This window comes from Drosophila bipectinata, chromosome 3L (assembly GCF_030179905.1).
Source record: "Drosophila bipectinata strain 14024-0381.07 chromosome 3L, DbipHiC1v2, whole genome shotgun sequence".
In the NCBI taxonomy this organism is placed as follows: Eukaryota; Metazoa; Arthropoda; class Insecta; order Diptera; family Drosophilidae; genus Drosophila; species Drosophila bipectinata.
In genome coordinates, this window is record NC_091738.1 from 5342146 (window position 1) to 5362548 (window position 20403).

Here is a 20403-nt window from a genome sequence, read left to right on the forward strand (position 1 = left end):
ATACAAAATTTAATAAATATTTAGAAGGAGCTTTTAAAAAAGGCGGCGAGTATTACTTTTCTCTGTCAAAGTTGAGCTCTGCTTTTAATTTGAAGGCCAAGAAAAGACAAAAATCAAAAGTAAAACAGAAAGCCGCGTGAAATGCTTACCTAGCCACATATTCTATGTCACCATGTCACCATGTTCAAGCCCCATTTTCATATAGGATTACGCATGACTCATCTCTCCCATATCATTCTCATCTCATCTCTTATCATCTCTCATCCAGCGCCTACTGCTTCTTGGTTTGGTCGTGGCCCTCATCCTCGACCACCGTGGATTCATCGTGCGACCAGAAACTGGCCGACATTTGTGACGACGACATACCACCCACACCAGGAAATGAGTCCTCCATCAGCGTGCTCGATGCGCAGCTGGTGACGCTGCCGGACATTTGCGAATTTCCCGCACTGGTCTGATAAGTGGCTGTGGTTCCCGCCGAGCTGGTGGTCTGTTCCACGCACAAGTTCAGCGAATCCACCGATATGTCCTTGGACATGCCGCTCTCGTCCAGCGGCAGCTCCTGAATGCCACCACCCACGGTGGTCGTCGTGGTAACCACTCTCGTCACGGTATGTTCGTGCCCATCGGCATCCGTGCTGGTGGTGGTAGTGGTTGTGGTGGTGGTCAGGCCATCGCCCAACGTTACTCCACCGCCACTGACGAACTTTGTCATTAAATCTAGCTGCTCATCGCCGAAGGATTCGATACTCTCCTGGCGCGAGTGGCGCTTGTCGATTTCCAGCGAGTCGATGTCCGATCTCGTGGTGGCGTCTTTCGATATATCGAAGCTCTCGATGCTGCTGGTCATCATGTCCTGGCCACTCTTGCTAATCTCCATGCTGTCGATGCTGTCCTTCTCGGAGTCTTGGCTGTCGATCTTCGACTTTGGCTCCAGATCCGTGGTGGTGCTGGTCACCTCTGTGATCTTGACTACCTTGGTATCTCCTTCCTCCTGCTCCAGTTTCTTTTTGAGCAAAGCTTCAATGTTCTCCGCCTGACTGGAGGGCACAACATCGGTTCGGGTTACCGTGCGGGTAACTTTGGTGACCACCACATTGCCAGCGGCGCCTTTGTCACTGCCATTCGATTTGTTGGACTCGTCGGAGCGGGAGAGCAGTGCTGCCTCCTCCCTCGCCTTAATTTCAATCAAATGGGCTTCGATACAGGCATTCTCTAGGCCCTCGAATTCTTTCAGACTGGAAATGGACACATCGTCGCCAGGCGCAGTTCCACTGCCACTGTGACGCACCACGTAGCGGCGGGTGAAGCTACCGTTGCTGGAGTCTGTGGATCCCTGGTGTGTTCGATTGCGGTTCTCCAGTGAGATGGCCTGCTCCAAGGACTCGAACTCCTGCAAGCTGCTCATTGATACGTCGTCGTGTTCACCCCGAGAGTGATAGCGGCGTGCTGCGAGGTCGTACTCAGGCGTGCTTGAAAAGGAATCCTTAAAGCTGCTGATGCGGCTGCTGCCCACCTCAAACTCGCCATCCTCCTCCTTGATATCCTCCAAAACGGCTCCGGCCAGATCATAGGGATACCTCAGCTGGTTGTCTGTCAGCTGCATCTCAACCCAGCGCTTGTTGGCCGCCGCCGTGTCGCTGGAGTCGCTTTCCTCCGGCTGCTCGCTACTGCTACTGGCTCCGGTCGGCGGACTCTCTTCGAACTCAAAGTTCAAGTCGTCCTTGTACAACTGGGAGCCCAGCTTGGGATCTGCTGGCGCCGATTTTATGATTATTTTCTCGACGTCCTCGTCGTGTTTCTGCTCATACTTGATTGGCTTTATCTTGATGCTCTTGCCGCCGAGATCCACCTCTCCGGCTTCCTTGGCCACCTCCTCGATAATCACAAACTCATCTGAGATGTCTGGCTGCTCAACCATTTCAAAGGAGTCTGGGGAGTCGGGCGCCCTGTGGTCGTCGAAATCGGCTCCGATCTCGGCCCGCTTCAGCTCCTCGAGCTTCTGTCGATATTGTTCCTGAACACGTCGCTGAAAGTCCTGCTCCTTTTCTTCGGCCTTTGCTTTTTGATAGACGGATGAATCGCTGGCTTTGTGGAGCTCCTCCTCAGTGCGGACCTTGTACAGGGTTTTTTCGGGAAACACATCGGTTTCCTCCTCCAAAATTGGAGACTTTATATCCTCAGTGACCATGATATCAGGAATATTTGAGTAATCCTGCATATTTTGGGATGGTCGACGCTCCTCGATCATGGCGGCCTCGGCCTCCAACTCCTCGGTTAAGCTATCCTCAACGATTACCTCTGCCACTAGCTGGGACGGGGTGAACGGACGTTTCTCCAACTCTGCACTGTGATCCATTTCGGCAGCTGCCTGCTTTTTCTTCTTGTTCTTCCGCTCTTTGGGTGAACGGAACTGGCGGGCATATTCAGACTCATAGGGATCCGTGTCTGACTCACTCTCAGACTCCTTGCCCTCGCCCAGCAGAGCCACCTCTTTGTCCAGATTCTTCAGAGCATCTCCGGAAATGCTTTCATTTCTTTTGTGTCCACGTCGTTTGGATTCTCCTCCAGGCGGCGTACTGGCATTGGAATCCTGGGGAGAGTGTTCTTTGCTTTCCATTTCCAGCACGAAGGTGGCATCTTCGGGCACCGAAGATGATGGGCCATGTTCGTCATGGCCATACTGGAAGCCTTCAATGCCGGTCAGAGAGGAAGATCCTGCGGATCCGATAATATCCTCAAAGTTTTCCACAACGGTGTCAATATTCGAGGTACTCGACATGCTCACTGACAGGATACTTCCCTCATCCAAGCTTGAAGCCAACTTGGATTCGTCGATGGAACGACGCGGATCACTATGGTACAAAAGGATGTCTTCGCCTTTTTCACTGTCCCGTGGGCTATCCACTTTGTTGTCCTCTAAAGGATATGCCAGTCCCCAGGTGCGTTCCGCTTCTTTGGGCTTGGGAGACTCCTCGATCTGGACCGACTCAACTTCAACAGGCTCCTCAGCTTTTGGCTTGAAAATCATCTCCTGGGAGCGCTTCATAAGACTCTGCTGTTCGCTAGTCGGATAATTACCTTCCGGGATTTCTATGCTGTCATCGCTATCCTCGTCATCGGCTCGTAAGTCCCTCAGTTTTGAGATCTCATCGGCTTCAAATGCATCAGCATCGGCAGACGAGGCCACTAGAGTCTCCGAAAGCTCAGACACATCAATGCTAGCGAAATTAGCGGAGGTTTCCGACTGAGAATCCAAACTACTACTGCCCAAAGTGCTCACGGCACTCACATACTCCGTGCCTTCTGTTCGGCAAGTGGAGGTGAATTCGCGGGCGGTCTGGTATTCGCTGGAGGTGCCGGTGCCAGTGGCGGTCAACAGATTGTCCATGTCGGAGGAGAGAGGCCTACTCTGGGTCTTGTCAAAACTCTTGTGGAAGCTCTCACTTGAGCTGGAGTTATCCACGTCGGGAATGGACCAGCGGTTCGTCGAATCTGGTGATGACTCGGTCTTCAGCCGATGAACTACAACATCCACTGGCTTCATGGACTGGTCAGATGTTAGTTCCTCAAAAGTGCTGGTGGTTATGGACTTGTCAGCAGCTATCTCCTCAGCCACGACACTGGCAGTGGCCAGCTTCTCGGTATAGTAATCTTCCATGGAGCTAAAGTCCTCCGCAGTCTCTGTGGAGATAAATCCCAGGGAAGCTTGTTCCTCCTTGGCCATATGATCTTCCATGGAGCTTAGCTCCTCTGCTGTTCCAGTGGAAACAAAGCCGAGAGATCCGTGATCATCGCGCCTCTCTACTCTTCCGAACACATCCTGGGCGTAGTGAGCCATGGCTGCTTCCTTGTTTAAGGTTTCCGTAATTGTGGTGTCAAAGAGTCCTTCTGGGGGCTGAGTGCTATCAAGAGTTGATGTTAGCATGCTGGATTCTGGTATACCAATGAATGATGAGATGTCTTCACTTTCAGCGGAGGTAGCAACTCCATGGGGCACGCCGTGGTATTCAAACTCTGGCAGCGGATCCTCAATAACGCTTTTTACAGCACTCTGGGGTATTTGTTGAAGTTCCTGAACCTCGGAAAGAGACTCACCGACCAGTGAGTCATCTAATTCACTTTTAACGGAGGCATCTGGAGCCTGTTGTGGTGAGTGCACTACTTTTGGCTTACCGGAGGTTGGAATATCCTTTTCCGACGTTTCCCACTCACTCTTTTCTAAAGGCAATTCAAACCTATCTGATGAGGCAGTCTTTTCAGAGATTGTGTTTACTATTTCTGGGATTTCCTTGCCGGACTCATCGGGATCCTCGCTGCTGGAAGGCGCCACTTCTAAGATGGCCCGTCCACTGGACCCAGTCGATGTGGTCAAGCTCTCTTCGGTGGTCACTTTGGACAGTTTCGGTTCGCCTGTCTTGTCTTTGTCGGCATTTTCAAATTCCAGAATATCATTTCTCGTTTCGGAACCCTGCCTAGCTATCTTGCTATCCAATGATGCTGGTTCGTCCGGCTTCATGGTGACATATTCCTTAAAGACATCATTGGCCTCGTCAGAGTCCACGGATACCTCCTTCATCAGCGACACGTCCTTGGCGTCAATCCCGATAGCGGTCTGGGCCTCTTCCTCCTGAGGCGTGACACTCGCGGATCTTGTTGTAGTTTTGGTGATGACATTACGACTGGACTCTCCAATATAGAAGCTTGTGGTTTTCTCAGCCCCCTCCGATTTTTCAGTATCTGCATCGTCCACTGAAATTTCGCTCGTCGGCTCGAAGCTCTCGGTGTGATCCTCTGAGGCAGTGGTTGTTGTGGTGGTTGTGACCACGTCGCGCAGCTGGGAACGCAGGGAAATCTCGGTGGAGGGCTCGTCGGTTTTGGACAGCTCCTCGGTGAAGTCAAAGCTACGCAAGCTAATGCTATCGGACTGCTCGGCTAGGGCCGCCAGATTTTCAAACGGTTCCGTGTGCTTGATGGGAGCACGGGGCTTGGGAACTGGCGCTGACGGCTCAATACTAATATCAATCGGTGCATCGGGCTTCGACACCAGACCGGGACCGGGACCGGGAATGGTAGTGCTATCGGTGCCTTCGGAAACTGGGGAGCTTGCTTTGAGTACACGTGGTTTTGGTGTGGGTGTGTCATGGCTGGTGGTAGTGATTGTATTGGTTTCTACCGCCGGCTCAGTTTCGGTTTTAGTTTCAGATTCTTTCGACGGTGGTACGGGAGTAGTTTCGGTTTCACTTGAGATCGGTAAATCGCCGCCTGTTTCTACAAAACAATAGGTGTGAAAACGAAAGCAATTTTAAAAGTGTTGTGATAGTCGAGACAACAAAAGATGAGGAAGAGAAACACAATCAAACGATTACAAAGGTAGAAACAGGAAATATAAAGGTTACAGTGATAGAGAGGTTAATGCATTCGAGTATTATGTTAGCATAGGATAGATAGATCGCAGAGATAGAGTAATGTTGGTAGAGTAGGATTGCATGCATATTTTACATGAGTTAGTATGAGTACAAACTAAATCGATAATTAAGGTAAATGCAATTAGAGCTCAACTTAAACCAAAAGTCTTTATTGGCCGCCGTTTAAGATTCGACATCGCATTAAGACAACATAAACCAAACTGAATACTGCACATACATCTAGATTTTAGAGTTCTTGATGTCATATTCTCGGAATAAATTGGCAAAATAATAGAAAAATTGTATTTTTTTGTACGGTCATCGTTTTTGCTTTAGGTACCTGCGACAAGATCATTAATATCGTTATCGGGCGTTATCTGGTTCTGGCCTATATCTGCCATGGTATTCGTTGTGGGCGAAACACTGTCATCCCAGCTGAGCTTGGAGAAATCGCCCTGCAGGGCGCTGATCTCATCTTCGGGCACCGTCGCCTCAAACGCTTCATCGAACTTGGCGCTCATATCTTCCATGTCCGCATCTAACAACTTTTCGATCTTGCGATCGATCCGCCTTTCGCGAATAGCAGTCTTCTCGTCGGCCTGATCTTGACTAGGTACTAACGGCACGGAACTGGGCACAGAAGCTGATTCTAGATGGTACATGACAACGGGAATGGGAACAAACGATACAGGAAATTGGTTATAGCCAACGGACTAAGCAGCACTATTATGGAGTACAGTTTGCTGGGCTCGAGCTACGATCCTAACTGCTAAGCTATCGTAGGACTACCTCAACGCATGACTCTATTATGTATGTTACCTTTTGCCGTTGATGAGCTTGTGGCACCTGCCTGGGCCTGCTGCTGTTGGAACTGAGTGGTAATAGTCGTTGTCGTGGTGGAGGTGGTTGTGTTTTGGGCATGCATGGGTAAATGTATGTGCTCATCGGTGAAACTCATGTTGTCGTCGAACGATTTGCCCGACATGGACTCAATAGTGGGCGATTTGATGACATCGACGCCACCAATGTCATCGCAAGTAATGGCATAGTTCTCACTTTCTGAGTTGTAATCCACCTTAACGGTTTCCTGGCCATTGGCCTGATGACCGTGACCTTCAATGATCTCGACACTCTCTTCGAGCACGCGATCCACTAGGATATTGGCTTCTTCGCGAATGCGCGCCACAAGATCTTCGCCATCACTTACATCACCACCACCAACTTTAACATCACCTGGAAGACAATTGCACAGTTCATTGGTAGATAGAAATTGGACAGATAGAACAGAGTAAGATCAAAGATTCGAGGCGAAAGCGAAAGGAGAAGCTTTGAAATCATGAGAAAGGCAGTAGAAATGTGCAAGACAATGAGTGTTGGCAGATGATGGTGATATCGGTTGGTGATGTGATCGAGATCTGTCGCATACGGTTGAAGCTGACTTTACTATTTCGAATGAGCTTTAATTGCATTTGGTGAACGAATAAAATAACTAATTAATTTGGCAATCTAATGAAGCGTTATGACTAACGAGCACTATGAAAAGCTGGCGTTTACGATCAAGGACATACCAATTTCTGTTGAGATCTTTGCGGCATCCAGTTTGGGTTGTTCAATATGTTTCTCTTGAAGGGTTTCTGCAATAAACATTTAAGAGGTTAGTGGCTTGCAATATATGCTGGAAATGAACAAAAAAGTGGACCTAGGACTACGTTAGATTACGCTACTAACGAAATGATAATGAATGATTTACAGACATTCGAACCAAGAACGAACAAAATGGATTCCAAATAACATTTCGGTTAGTATCGAGTACAGTAAGAAGTAACGGTGTGGATGTTAGTTAAACGACGCCTAGTAGGTGATAGTAAAAATTAGTTAGTATGACAGGGGCACAGGGGGTTAGGTATTGTATATGGGAACGATGTGAGTAGATTTAAGGCTTTTTGCTGCTTTGATTGTGGTAACGAAAATGCTTGATAATTGTTGGCTTTACTTACAAAATGCTTGAGTGTGTGTGTTGGGTTTTCGTATCTATGAACACTTAAGAACTATTGTTGAGATTTCGTTTGGCAACAGCTGGGTACCGACTAATATCGGAATGGATCAGAACCCGAAAAGAAGACTAGTTGCCTCCCCTAGCGGCTGACTCGTCGGACTCAACATACTCAACGTCGGTATGGGCATCTCTGATCATGCCTTTTATGTGTAGCTTCTCGGCCTCGCTGTTGAAGATCCTCCCGGTCTTCTCATGCACCACCGTATAGCTCTCGTTCAGCATGTCGTTTAGCTCCTTGCTATTGCTGTTGGCCACCGGCACTGGTGGCGGTTCTAGGGCATCCTCCGCCTCAGAAGGGCACTGCACGTCTTCCACATCTGTATGCTGTTGGTTAACAATATCGTCCTTCAGCAATCTCAAGTGAAGCGGTGGAAGCTTGATCTTGGAGCTGGACTTATCGCATGTTGACGGCGGCAAGGCATCAGAGGCTTCCGACATATCAGAGACATCGTCGGTGGATGCATCCTCGGCGTCGGAGACTTTCTCCTTGGCCTGTTGCTTTAGTTGCTCCACTCTCTTGACTCCTGGCGGCAGACCACACTCGCTCAAATCCATGTCCTCGACATCGGTCACTCCATCCTCCTTACCTTTGGTGATGTCAAGTAGCTTGTTTTTGCCTTTGCTGGGGGTGCGAGCCTTCAACTTCTTGCGCCGATTTGTACCGGCCACAAAGATTTCCTCCACATCTGTGACTGACTCTGCATTGGACTGGACTTCCAGGCGTTTATTTTGCTGCTGTTTCAGCAATTCGTTGGACACGATCACTTCGTTTTCAATGAGACTGCCACCCATTGCGGCATCATCGGCCAGAGAGTGCTGCAGGCTCCATTCATCAGCGCACGAGTAGTCCTCAGAATCGGTGTGGATGGCGTCCTTTAGGTGGTTGTAGATACCGAACTCGTAATTTTTATCCATTGGCATGACGTTGGTAATAGTATCCCCGTACTTGTCCTCTTTAAGCTCCACCACCTCACGATGTGGCAGCGGCAGGGCTTCGTGGGAAACAGTCTTCACTTCTGGTATGCTGCTGGTTAAGGACGAGTCCTCACAGAACATGTCCTCCACGTCAGTGACACAAGTGCCGTCATCTCCAGATGCCAAAATGATGGCGCGGGGTATGGGTTGCTCGTCCTCCTCCTCGTTGTCAAAACTATCCTCAGCAGCCGAGTCATCTATGCCCTCCACATCGGTTAACACCTCATCGTTTCTAGCAGCCGGTTGAAGGAAATATTTTTGTCCCGGCATGGGCATACTGGACTTGGAGTTGCGGCGAGGCTGGCCACTGGCGCTCACAAAGGCCACATCTATAGCTGGAAAACTGGACTCACTTACACTGTGGCTCCACCCAGCGGCACCCTCTTGCTCCGACTCGCTGCCTGAGCAGGCTATCTGGCAAACCTCCTCATGTCCGCTGTCGGACACCTCCAGCACCTCATCCTCGGACATTCCACGAATGCCCACGCCGGTGCATTCGGACATGGCCGAGGCCAGGTCACTGATGTCGCTTATCACGGACACGTCCTCGTACTGGTCCGAGTCGTCCTGGTTCTTTTCTCCATCGGCTATGTTAACGCGTCCCTGATCGCCAACAGCGTGGTCCAAGTCCACACACACTGATTTCTCGTAGCCATGCTCTACCTCGGAGTCGGTGTCGTAGTCCTCGCAGTCTGTCAGATAGTCGGCCAAGCCATTCAGGTTTTGTGCTTGCACGAAGTCTCCAGCTTTTATTTCACAGCTCTCCTTGGCATCGTTGTCGACGGCTTCCTGGTTCTGCAATCCCTGCTGAAGAAACTCCCTCAGCGACAACTTCAGTTCAGGGTAGGCCGTGCTCTTCTCTTCATCCTCAGATTCTGTATCGTAGTCCTCCACATCGGTCACATCGCCTGTGTTTGGTTTGGGCTCGGCTTTGGGCTTTACGGATCCCGAGCCCCGCCGGGAGTGTGGCTTCAACACCTCCGCCTGACTGTCAAAGTCCTCCACATCGGTCACTCCGCCGGCGCCATCGCGACCGTAGTCCATGTCATTGCTGTCGGTATCATGGGAGGACGATGAGGATGATAGATCGGATTGAGCTGAATGCTTGTCGGCAGTTACGGATATAGTTGGGAGTTTGTTGGACATTTTGATGGGTAAGTTTGGTGGGTTTGTAGTAATAGTAGTAGTGGTGTATATTAAGGCTTTGTTTTGACGGTTTTAGTTATTCGTGTTTGCTATTTATGGAAAACAAGTTAGAGTTAGGTTAAGTAAAGTAAGTCATATAATTAAGCATATCAATAGAAAAGTTGCATTTAATAACTAATTCCTGAATATGATGGGTATCGTAACTAAGCTAATCTTAAGAGAGACTTTATCCATGTGCTAGTTACCTAACATATATGTATGTATGTCATTAAAAGCATTACCATATTTACCTTTTGTTGTATTAATCTTTTCCACCTCCGTCTCCCGTTGACTCTCACCACCCATACCGGGCATCGGCAGCGAGCTATCAAGGGCAGCGGCACCAGCCACAGCAACGCCGCTATGGAGGTGCTGCTGGGGATGGTGATGATGGTGTTGCTGGCGGCGTAATGTCTCTTCAATGAGGGCCAACGGGCTGCGGGTTGGCTTGGGCGAGCCGGGGCTGGCGGCCAACAGGCGCTCCGGTTCGGCGGTACCGAACATGGGAAGGGCTATCGAGTCCGAGAGACTGGAGTCTGTGGTGTCGATGAAGCTGACATCAAACTCGTTAAGGCACCGCTGCTGGTCGCCACTGGTGGATGGTGGGCGGACAGACATGATGGTGTGGTGCTCTACATCGAACTCGGGCTGGCGGTAGACCACTTCGAGTGGCTTGTCGGGGCCAAAGGTCTTAGTGAATACCTCGCTGGTAAGCACTTTGCGACTGTTGCTGCCGCTACCGGAGGATGATGAGTTAGAACTTTTTGTACTATCGCTTGATTTAATGGAGCGTATGGTTATCACCTCACAGTCGTCGTCAATGTGTACGGTGCTAACAGCGCTGGTGGTAGCCGTCGGTTCCCTATGAACTCGCACTGTGGACGTGGACGCTACACCTCCTGCTGCGCGCCGGATGTTGGTCAGCTCCTTGTCCGTCTTCCGGCTGACCGTGCTCACCGATCGAACGCTCCGCCGAGTGCTGTTTGAGGATCCACTGGCGCTGGTACTGCCACTTCCGGAGTTTGAGTTCGTTACCGAACTGGACTCGTTTATCGAGTCCTTCATCTTCTTTTGAAGCTTCGGCTCCATAGAACTCTGCATGGACTTGCTGATCGCAGAGGGTGCGCCACTTGCTTCACTGGCTTTGGCTGTCGTTCGTCTAACTGGTTTCTTATTGTCTACCTGAGGTCGCTTGTCGGTGTCATCACTTTTGCTTTGCTTGGTTACAGTCCTTGAACTGGAAGACACGCTAATCGGAACTTTAGTGCGCTGTATAGTGGCTGTGGATTTTTTCAGAAGCTTGTTGTCGGTTTCTATGGAAGTTCTGTAGGCTAGTGTCTTGGATGCAGTAACTGATTGTGTCTTCATGCTTTTGGTTTCTTGGCTCTTGGAGCCTATCACGTTTGTTAGCTTATTTTCCTTGGATATCTGTCGCTTATAAAGGCGCTCTGTGCTCTTCAGGGATTCCTTGCTATCGCTCTGTGAACCTCTTTTGATCTGTATCTGTGATTGGGGTTGGGTCGGTGTCTTTTCATCTAATTGTTTCTTTTGTTTTGGATCCACGGATTTGGACTTTGTCAAGGCACTTGTCGTAGTTCTGTAAGTAATTTTAGTGAGGCCCGGGGCGGGCGATTTAGGTGGGGCTGGTGACTTTGGCTGAGCCGGCGCTACGCTTTGGCCAATCTCGCCTTCGCCACTCAAACCGTAGCGCATGTTGTGGGCCAGGGTGGGTTGCATATATCTGTGGGTAGCAGACGGAGTCGGTGTTTTCGTTCGCTTAGTATCAACGTTCTCCTGGCTGCCAGTTTTCTCAGTCTTCTTGGAACTTTTAATAGTAAGCTCTTTGGTAGATCGAGTGGCAGTTGACTTTGTTTGTTTTACAGTGGTTTTTGCTGTCTTAGTAGTTTTGGTCTGAGGTTGGGGACTGAAGGAACGGACAGAGGCATTGTATGGAATTCGCGTTACGTCAGTCTTAACCCTAGGTCTGGGGGTGGTGGAACGGCTGTTGTCGCCCTGCGGATGACTCTCATAGAATATTGAACTAGATGCTGGGCTAGCAGATCTTTCGAAATGCAGTTCACTTATTACTCGACTAGTAGCGGAAGCTGAACTAGTGGTGGTTGATGTTGAGCTTGTTACTGATCGTCTAGACTCTGTTTTAGCTGTCAATTTGGGTTTGCTGGTAGCCGATGTTTTCCTAATTATATTCTTCTCCCCAGAGGTTGCTTTAGGCTTTGCTTGAACACTAGGTACAGATTTAGAATCACTCTTAGATTTTTCCTTTTCACTAACTATTTTTTTCTTCTGCGAAACCTTTAGATTTGATTTTGAAACAGTTTCCCTCACAACTTTTCTTGATTCGGACTTTATTTCGCTTTTTTCTTCAGATTTCTTAGTTGGTTTCTTAATAGAAACACTACTCTTTTGTTCATCCAATTTTACAAAGTAGGCCACGGGACGACTTTCTTTACTTTCCTCTTTCTCAACCTCCTTAATCTGCTTCTTGTCGGAATCAACCTCCCTAATTTGATTCTTCTCAGAAGAACAAGGTTTTAACTTGGCACTTCTCAAAGTTTCTTCAACTATTTGCTCCACCGAACGATCGTCGTCAGTGTCAACTAATTGCTCCCTCAAGCTGTCCAGTTTTTTTAACTGTTGAGCACTTTTAAGGGTTTCGTCAACAATCTTTTGTACCTCAGCGTCGCCAGCTTTCAGAGTGTCCTCTACAATTTGCTGCACAGATCTATTTTCATCATAACTAGAATACATTTCTTTCATTCCCTCAGCTACAGAACCCTCATGAACTGGTTTTTCTTGGCCCTTTGGAATTCCCACACCTTCATCGGTATACTCTTCTTCACTAAGCTTTACTGAGTCAATGGGACCCTGAGGCTTTTCCTCTGGCTTACTTGGTGCTTTGATGTCTGTTACGTGACTGTCAGTTACAGATATGACCGTACTCACAGATTTGACGTCTGATTGAATAGTCGTCAAGGTTTCTTCTGCATTGAATATCGTAATTGATTGAGGCTTGAAATCATCCTTAGCAGGCGATTTTTCGCCAGTACCAATGAAAGGAGTAATCAAAGGAGATGGCTGACTAACTGGTTTGTCTTGGGGCTTGGGAACATCAAAGTCTTCATCGCTTTCGTCATCGGAATACTCTTTTGGACTTGGCTTCTCTGACACGATCGGAGCCTTGGGCTTTTCGTCAGGCTTAGTGGAGTCCTTCAAGTCAATCGGTTTCGGTTTTTCATCAGTTTTGACTGGTGATTTTTCCCCAGGACCGACTAGAGGAGTAATCAAAGAAGATGGCTGACTAACTGGTTTATCTTGGGGCTTGGGAACATCAAAGTCCTCATCGCTTTCGTCATCGGAATATTCTTTCGGACCTGGTTTTACTGAGTCAATGGGTCCCTGAGGCTTTTTCTCTGGCTTACTTGGTGCTTTGATGTCTGTTACGTGACTGTCAGTTACAGATACGACCGTACTCACAGATTTGACGTCTGATTGAATAGTCGTGAAGCTTTCTTCTGCCTTGAATGTCGTAATTGATTGAGTCTTGAAATCATCCTTAGCAGGCGATTTTTCGCCAGTAAAAGGAGTAATCAAAGTAGATGGCTGACTAACTGATTTATCTTGGGGCTTGGGAACATCAAAGTCTTCATCGCTTTCGTCATCGGAATACTCTCTTGGACTTGGCTTCTCTGACACGATCGGAGCCTTGGGCTTCTCGTCAGGCTTAGTGGAGTCCTTCAAGTCAATCGGTTTCGGTTTTTCATCAGTTTTGACTGGTGATTTTTCCCCAGGACCGACTAGAGGAGTAATCAAAGAAGATGGCTGACTAACTGGTTTATCTTGGGGCTTGGGAACATCAAAGTCCTCATCGCTTTCGTCATCGGAATATTCTTTCGGACCTGGTTTTACTGAGTCAATGGGTCCCTGAGGCTTTTTCTCTGGCTTACTTGGTGCTTTGATGTCTGTTACGTGACTGTCAGTTACAGATACGACCGTACTCACAGATTTGACGTCTGATTGAATAGTCGTGAAGCTTTCTTCTGCCTTGAATGTCGTAATTGATTGAGGCTTGAAATCATCCTTAGCAGGCGATTTTTCGCCAGTACCAATGAAAGGAGTAATCAAAGGAGATGGCTGACTAACTGGTTTGTCTTGGGGCTTGGGAACATCAAAGTCTTCATCGCTTTCGTCATCGGAATACTCTTTTGGACTTGGCTTCTCTGACACGATCGGAGCCTTGGGCTTTTCGTCAGGCTTAGTGGAGTCCTTCAAGTCAATCGGTTTCGGTTTTTCATCAGTTTTGACTGGTGATTTTTCCCCAGGACCGACTAGAGGAGTAATCAAAGAAGATGGCTGACTAACTGGTTTATCTTGGGGCTTGGGAACATCAAAGTCCTCATCGCTTTCGTCATCGGAATACTCTTTTGGACTTGGCTTCTCTGACACGATCGGAGCCTTGGGCTTTTCGTCAGGCTTAGTGGAGTCCTTCAAGTCAATGGGCTTTGGTTTTTCATCAGTTTTGACTGGTGATTTTTCCCCAGGACCGACTAGAGGAGTAATCAAAGAAGATGGCTGACTAACTGGTTTATCTTGGGGCTTGGAAACATCAAAGTCCTCATCGCTTTCGTCATCGGAATATTCTTTCGGACCTGGTTTTACTGAGTCAATGGGTCCCTGAGGCTTTTCCTCTGGCTTACTTGGTGCTTTGATGTCTGTTACGTGACTGTCAGTTACAGATACGACCGTACTCACAGATTTGACGTCTGATTGAATAGTCGTGAAGCTTTCTTCTGCCTTGAATGTCGTAATTGATTGAGGCTTGAAATCATCCTTAGCAGGCGATTTTTCGCCAGTACCAATGAAAGGAGTAATCAAAGGAGATGGCTGACTAACTGGTTTGTCTTGGGGCTTGGGAACATCAAAGTCTTCATCGCTTTCGTCATCGGAATACTCTTTTGGACTTGGCTTCTCTGACACGATCGGAGCCCTGGGCTTTTCGTCAGGCTTAGTGGAGTCCTTCAAGTCAATGGGCTTTGGTTTTTCATCAGTTTTGACTGGTGATTTTTCCCCAGGACCGACTAGAGGAGTAATCAAAGAAGATGGCTGACTAACTGGTTTATCTTGGGGCTTGGAAACATCAAAGTCCTCATCGCTTTCGTCATCGGAATATTCTTTCGGACCTGGTTTTACTGAGTCAATGGGTCCCTGAGGCTTTTCCTCTGGCTTACTTGGTGCTTTGATGTCTGTTACGTGACTGTCAGTTACAGATACGACCGTACTCACAGATTTGACGTCTGATTGAATAGTCGTCAAGGTTTCTTCTGCCTTGAATGTCGTAATTGATTGAGGCTTGAAATCATCCTTAGCAGGCGATTTTTCGCCAGTACCAATGAAAGGAGTAATCAAAGGAGATGGCTGACTAACTGGTTTGTCTTGGGGCTTGGGAACATTAAAGGCCTCATCGCTTTCGTCATCGGAATATTCTTTTGGACTTGGCTTCTCTGACACGATCGGAGCCTTGGGCTTTTCGTCAGGCTTAGTGGAGTCCTTCAAGTCAATCGGTTTCGGTTTTTCATCAGTTTTGACTGGTGATTTTTCCCCAGGACCGACTAGAGGAGTAATCAACGAAGATGGCTGACTAACTGGTTTATCTTGGGGCTTGGGAACATCAAAGTCTTCATCGCTTTCGTCATCGGAATATTCTTTTGGACTTGGCTTCTCTGACACGATCGGAGCCTTGGGCTTCCCGTCAGGCTTAGTGGAGTCCTTCAAGTCAAAGGGCTTTGGTTTTTCATCAGTTTTGACTGGTGATTTTTCCCCAGGACCGACTAGAGGAGTAATCAAAGGAGATGGCTGACTAACTGGTTTATCTTGGGGCTTGGGACCATCAAAGTCCTCATCGCTTTCATCATCGGAATATTCTTTCGGACCTGGTTTTACTGAGTCAATGGGTCCCTGGGGCTTTTCCTCTGGCTTACTTGGTGCTTTGATGTCTGTTACGTGACTGTCAGTTACAGATACGACCGTACTCACAGATTTGACGTCTGATTGAATAGTCGTCAAGGTTTCTTCTGCCTTGAATGTCGTAATTGATTGAGGCTTGAAATCATCTTTAGCAGGCGATTTTTCGCCAGTACCAATGAAAGGAGTAATCAAAGGAGATGGCTGACTAACTGGTTTGTCTTGGGGCTTGGGAACATCAAAGTCCTCATCGCTTTCGTCATCGGAATACTCTTTTGGACTTGGCTTCTCTGACACGATCGGAGCCTTGGGCTTTTCGTCAGGCTTAGTGGAGTCCTTCAAGTCAAAGGGCTTTGGTTTTTCATCAGTTTTGACTGGTGATTTTTCCCCAGGACCGACTAGAGGAGTAATCAAAGGAGATGGCTGACTAACTGGTTTATCTTGGGGCTTGGGACCATCAAAGTCCTCATCGCTTTCATCATCGGAATATTCTTTCGGACCTGGTTTTACTGAGTCAATGGGTCCCTGAGGCTTTTCCTCTGGCTTACTTGGTGCTTTGATGTCTGTTACGTGACTGTCAGTTACAGATACGACCGTACTCACAGATTTGACGTCTGATTGAATAGTCGTCAAGGTTTCTTCTGCCTTGAATGTCGTAATTGATTGAGGCTTGAAATCATCTTTAGCAGGCGATTTTTCGCCAGTACCAATGAAAGGAGTAATCAAAGGAGATGGCTGACTAACTGGTTTGTCTTGGGGCTTGGGAACATCAAAGTCCTCATCGCTTTCGCCATCGGAATATTCTTTTGGACTTGGCTTCTCTGACACGATCGGAGCCTTGGGCTTTTCGTCAGGCTTAGTGGAGTCCTTCAAGTCAATCGGTTTCGGTTTTTCATCAGTTTTGACTGGTGATTTTTCCCCAGGACCGACTAGAGGAGTAATCAAAGGAGATGGCTGACTGACTGGTTTATCTTGGGGCTTGGGAACATCAACGTCCTCATCGCTTTCGTCATCGGAATATTCTTTTGGACTTGGCTTCTCTGACACGATCGGAGCCTTGGGCTTTTCGTCAGGCTTAGTGGAGTCCTTCAAGTCAATCGGTTTCGGTTTTTCATCAGTTTTGACTGGTGATTTTTCCCCAGGACCGACTAGAGGAGTAATCAAAGGAGATGGCTGACTGACTGGTTTATCTTGGGGCTTGGGAACATAAAAGTCCTCATCGCTTTCGTCATCGGAATATTCTTTCGGACCTGGTTTTACTGAGTCAATGGGTCCCTGAGGCTTTTCCTCTGGCTTACTTGGTGCTTTGATGTCTGTTACGTGACTGTCAGTTACAGATACGACCGTACTCACAGATTTGACGTCTGATTGAATAGTCGTCAAGGTTTCTTCTGCCTTGAATGTCGTAATTGATTGAGGCTTGAAATCATCCTTAGCAGGCGATTTCTCGCCAGTACCAATGAAAGGAGTAATCAAAGGAGATGGCTGACTAACTGGTTTGTCTTGGGGCTTGGGAACATCAAAGTCCTCATCGCTTTCGTCATCGGAATATTCTTTTGGACTTGGCTTCTCTGACACGATCGGAGCCTTGGGCTTTTCGTCAGGCTTAGTGGAGTCCTTCAAGTCAATCGGTTTCGGTTTTTCATCAGTTTTGACTGGTGATTTTTCCCCAGGACCGACTAGAGGAGTAATCAACGAAGATGGCTGACTAACTGGTTTATCTTGGGGCTTGGGAACATCAAAGTCTTCATCGCTTTCGTCATCGGAATATTCTTTTGGACTTGGCTTCTCTGACACGATCGGAGCCTTGGGCTTCTCGTCAGGCTTAGTGGAGTCCTTCAAGTCAAAGGGCTTTGGTTTTTCATCAGTTTTGACTGGTGATTTTTCCCCAGGACCGACTAGAGGAGTAATCAAAGGAGATGGCTGACTAACTGGTTTATCTTGGGGCTTGGGACCATCAAAGTCCCCATCGCTTTCATCATCGGAATATTCTTTCGGACCTGGTTTTACTGAGTCAATGGGTCCCTGAGGCTTTTCCTCTGGCTTACTTGGTGCTTTGATGTCTGTTACGTGACTGTCAGTTACAGATACGACCGTACTCACAGATTTGACGTCTGATTGAATAGTCGTGAAGCTTTCTTCTGCCTTGAATGTCGTAATTGATTGAGGCTTGAATTCATCCTTAGCAGGCGATTTCTCGCCAGTACCAATGAAAGGAGTAATCAAAGGAGATGGCTGACTAACTGGTTTGTCTTTGGGCTTGGGAACATCAAAGTCCTCATCGCTTTCGTCATCGGAATACTCTTTTGGACTTGGCTTCTCTGACACGATCGGAGCCTTGGGCTTTTCGTCAGGCTTAGTGGAGTCCTTCAAGTCAATCGGTTTCGGTTTTTCATCAGTTTTGACTGGTGATTTTTCCCCAGGACCGACTAGAGGAGTAATCAACGAAGATGGCTGACTAACTGGTTTATCTTGGGGCTTGGGAACATCAAAGTCTTCATCGCTTTCGTCATCGGAATACTCTTTTGGACTTGGCTTCTCTGACACGATCGGAGCCTTGGGCTTTTCGTCAGGCTTAGTGGAGTCCTTCAAGTCAATCGGTTTCGGTTTTTCATCAGTTTTGACTGGTGATTTTTCCCCAGGACCGACTAGAGGAGTAATCAACGAAGATGGCTGACTAACTGCTTTATCTTGGGGCTTGGGAACATCAAAGTCCTGATCGCTTTCGTCATCGGAATATTCTTTTGGATTTGGCTTCTCTGACACGATCGGAGCCTTGGGCTTTTCGTCAGGCTTAGTGGAGTCCTTCAAGTCAATCGGTTTCGGTTTTTCATCAGTTTTGACTGGTGATTTTTCCCCAGGACCGACTAGAGGAGTAATCAACGAAGATGGCTGACTAACTGGTTTATCTTGGGGCTTGGGAACATCAAAGTCTCCATCGCTTTCGTCATCGGAATATTCTTTTGGATTTGGCTTCTCTGACACGATCGGAGCCTTGGGCTTTTCGTCAGGCTTAGTGGAGTCCTTCAAGTCAATCGGTTTCGGTTTTTCATCAGTTTTGACTGGTGATTTTTCCCCAGGACCGACTAGAGGAGTAATCAAAGGAGATGGCTGACTAACTGGTTTATCTTGGGGCTTGGGACCATCAAAGTCCTCATCGCTTTCATCATCGGAATATTCTTTTGGACTTGGCTTCTCTGACACGATCGGAGCCTTGGGCTTCTCGTCAGGCTTAGTGGAGTCCTTCAAGTCAAAGGGCTTTGGTTTTTCATCAGTTTTGACTGGTGATTTTTCCCCAGGACCGACTAGAGGAGTAATCAAAGGAGATGGCTGACTAACTGGTTTATCTTGGGGCTTGGGACCATCAAAGTCCTCATCGCTTTCATCATCGGAATATTCTTTCGGACCTGGTTTTACTGAGTCAATGGGTCCCTGAGGCTTTTCCTCTGGCTTACTTGGTGCTTTGATGTCTGTTACGTGACTGTCAGTTACAGATACGACCGTACTCACAGATTTGACGTCTGATTGAATAGTCGTGAAGCTTTCTTCTGCCTTGAATGTCGTAATTGATTGAGGCTTGAAATCATCCTTAGCAGGCGATTTCTCGCCAGTACCAATGAAAGGAGTAATCAAAGGAGATGGCTGACTAACTGGTTTGTCTTGGGGCTTGGGAACATCAAAGTCCTCATCGCTTTCGTCATCGGAATATTCTTTTGGACTTGGCTTCTCTGACACGATCGGAGCCTTGGGCTTTTCGTCAGGCTTAGTGGAGTCCTTCAAGTCAATCGGTTTCGGTTTTTCATCAGTTTTGACTGGTGATTTTTCCCCAGGACCGACTAGAGGAGTAATCAACGAAGATGGCTGACTAACTGGTTTATCTTGGGGCTTGGGAACATCAAAGTCTTCATCGCTTTCGTCATCGGAATATTCTTTTGGACTTGGCTTCTCTGACACGATCGGAGCCTTGGGCTTCTCGTCAGGCTTAGTGGAGTCCTTCAAGTCATAGGGCTTTGGTTTTTCATCAGTTTTGACTGGTGATTTTTCCCCAGAACCGACTAGGGGAGTAATCAAAGGAGATGGCTGACTAACTGGTTTATCTTGGGGCTTGGGAACATCAAAGTCCTCATCGCTTTCGTCATCGGAATATTCTTTCGGACCTGGTTTTACTGAGTCAATGGGTCCCTGAGGCTTTTCCTCTGGCTTACTTGGTGCTTTGATGTCTGTTACGTGACTGTCAGTTACAGATACGACCGTACTCACAGATTTGACGTCTGATTGAATAGTCGTCAAGGTTTCTTCTGCATTGAATGTCGTAATTGATTGAGGCTTGAAATCATCCTTAGCAGGCGATTTTTCGCCAGTACCTATGAAAGGAGTAATCAAAGGAGATGGCTGACTAACTGGTTTGTTTTGGGGCTTGGGAACATCAAAGTCTTCATCGCTTTCGTCATCGGAATACTCTTTTGGACTTGGCTTCTCTGACACGATCGGAGCCTTGGGCTTCTCGTCAGGCTTAGTGGAGTCCTTCAAGTCATAGGGCTTTGGTTTTTCATCAGTTTTGACTGGTGATTTTTCCCCAGGACCGACTAGAGGAGTAATCAAAGGAGATGGCTGACTAACTGGTTTATCTTGGGGCTTGGGAACATCAAAGTCCTCATCGCTTTCGTCATCGGAATATTCTTTCGGACCTGGTTTTACTGAGTCAATGGGTCCCTGAGGCTTTTCCTCTGGCTTACTTGGTGCTTTGATGTCTGTTACGTGACTGTCAGTTACAGATACGACCGTACTCACAGATTTGAC

The 20403-nt window shown here is 47.7% G+C and overlaps 2 protein-coding genes across 2 annotated transcripts in view; both read right to left on the reverse strand.

The window, feature by feature from the left end:
* Positions 1–20403, reverse strand: part of Ank2 (Ankyrin 2) — a 59816-nt gene that overhangs the window by 966 nt on the left and 38447 nt on the right. Inside the window, exons 25-36 of the mRNA XM_070279435.1 lie at positions 19921–20367; positions 19171–19836; positions 17764–19086; positions 17014–17679; positions 15733–16929; positions 14983–15648; positions 14452–14898; positions 9876–14367; positions 6977–7042; positions 6228–6641; positions 5749–6057; positions 150–5271 (exon numbers count right to left, since the gene is read on the reverse strand). Coding sequence (XP_070135536.1) covers positions 272–5271; positions 5749–6057; positions 6228–6641; positions 6977–7042; positions 9876–14367; positions 14452–14898; positions 14983–15648; positions 15733–16929; positions 17014–17679; positions 17764–19086; positions 19171–19836; positions 19921–20367 — 15693 coding nt within the window. The 3' untranslated portion in view covers positions 150–271. The remainder of the gene's footprint in view (positions 1–149; positions 5272–5748; positions 6058–6227; positions 6642–6976; positions 7043–9875; positions 14368–14451; positions 14899–14982; positions 15649–15732; positions 16930–17013; positions 17680–17763; positions 19087–19170; positions 19837–19920; positions 20368–20403) is intronic.
* The window catches only part of LOC108127714 (uncharacterized), a 30919-nt gene continuing 17492 nt past the window's right edge, over positions 6977–20403 (reverse strand). The window contains exons 2-3 of the mRNA XM_043214214.2: positions 7406–9674; positions 6977–7042 (exon numbers count right to left, since the gene is read on the reverse strand). Of these exons, the coding sequence (XP_043070149.1) occupies positions 7531–9585 (2055 nt within the window). The 5' untranslated portion in view covers positions 9586–9674 and the 3' untranslated portion in view covers positions 6977–7042; positions 7406–7530. The remainder of the gene's footprint in view (positions 7043–7405; positions 9675–20403) is intronic.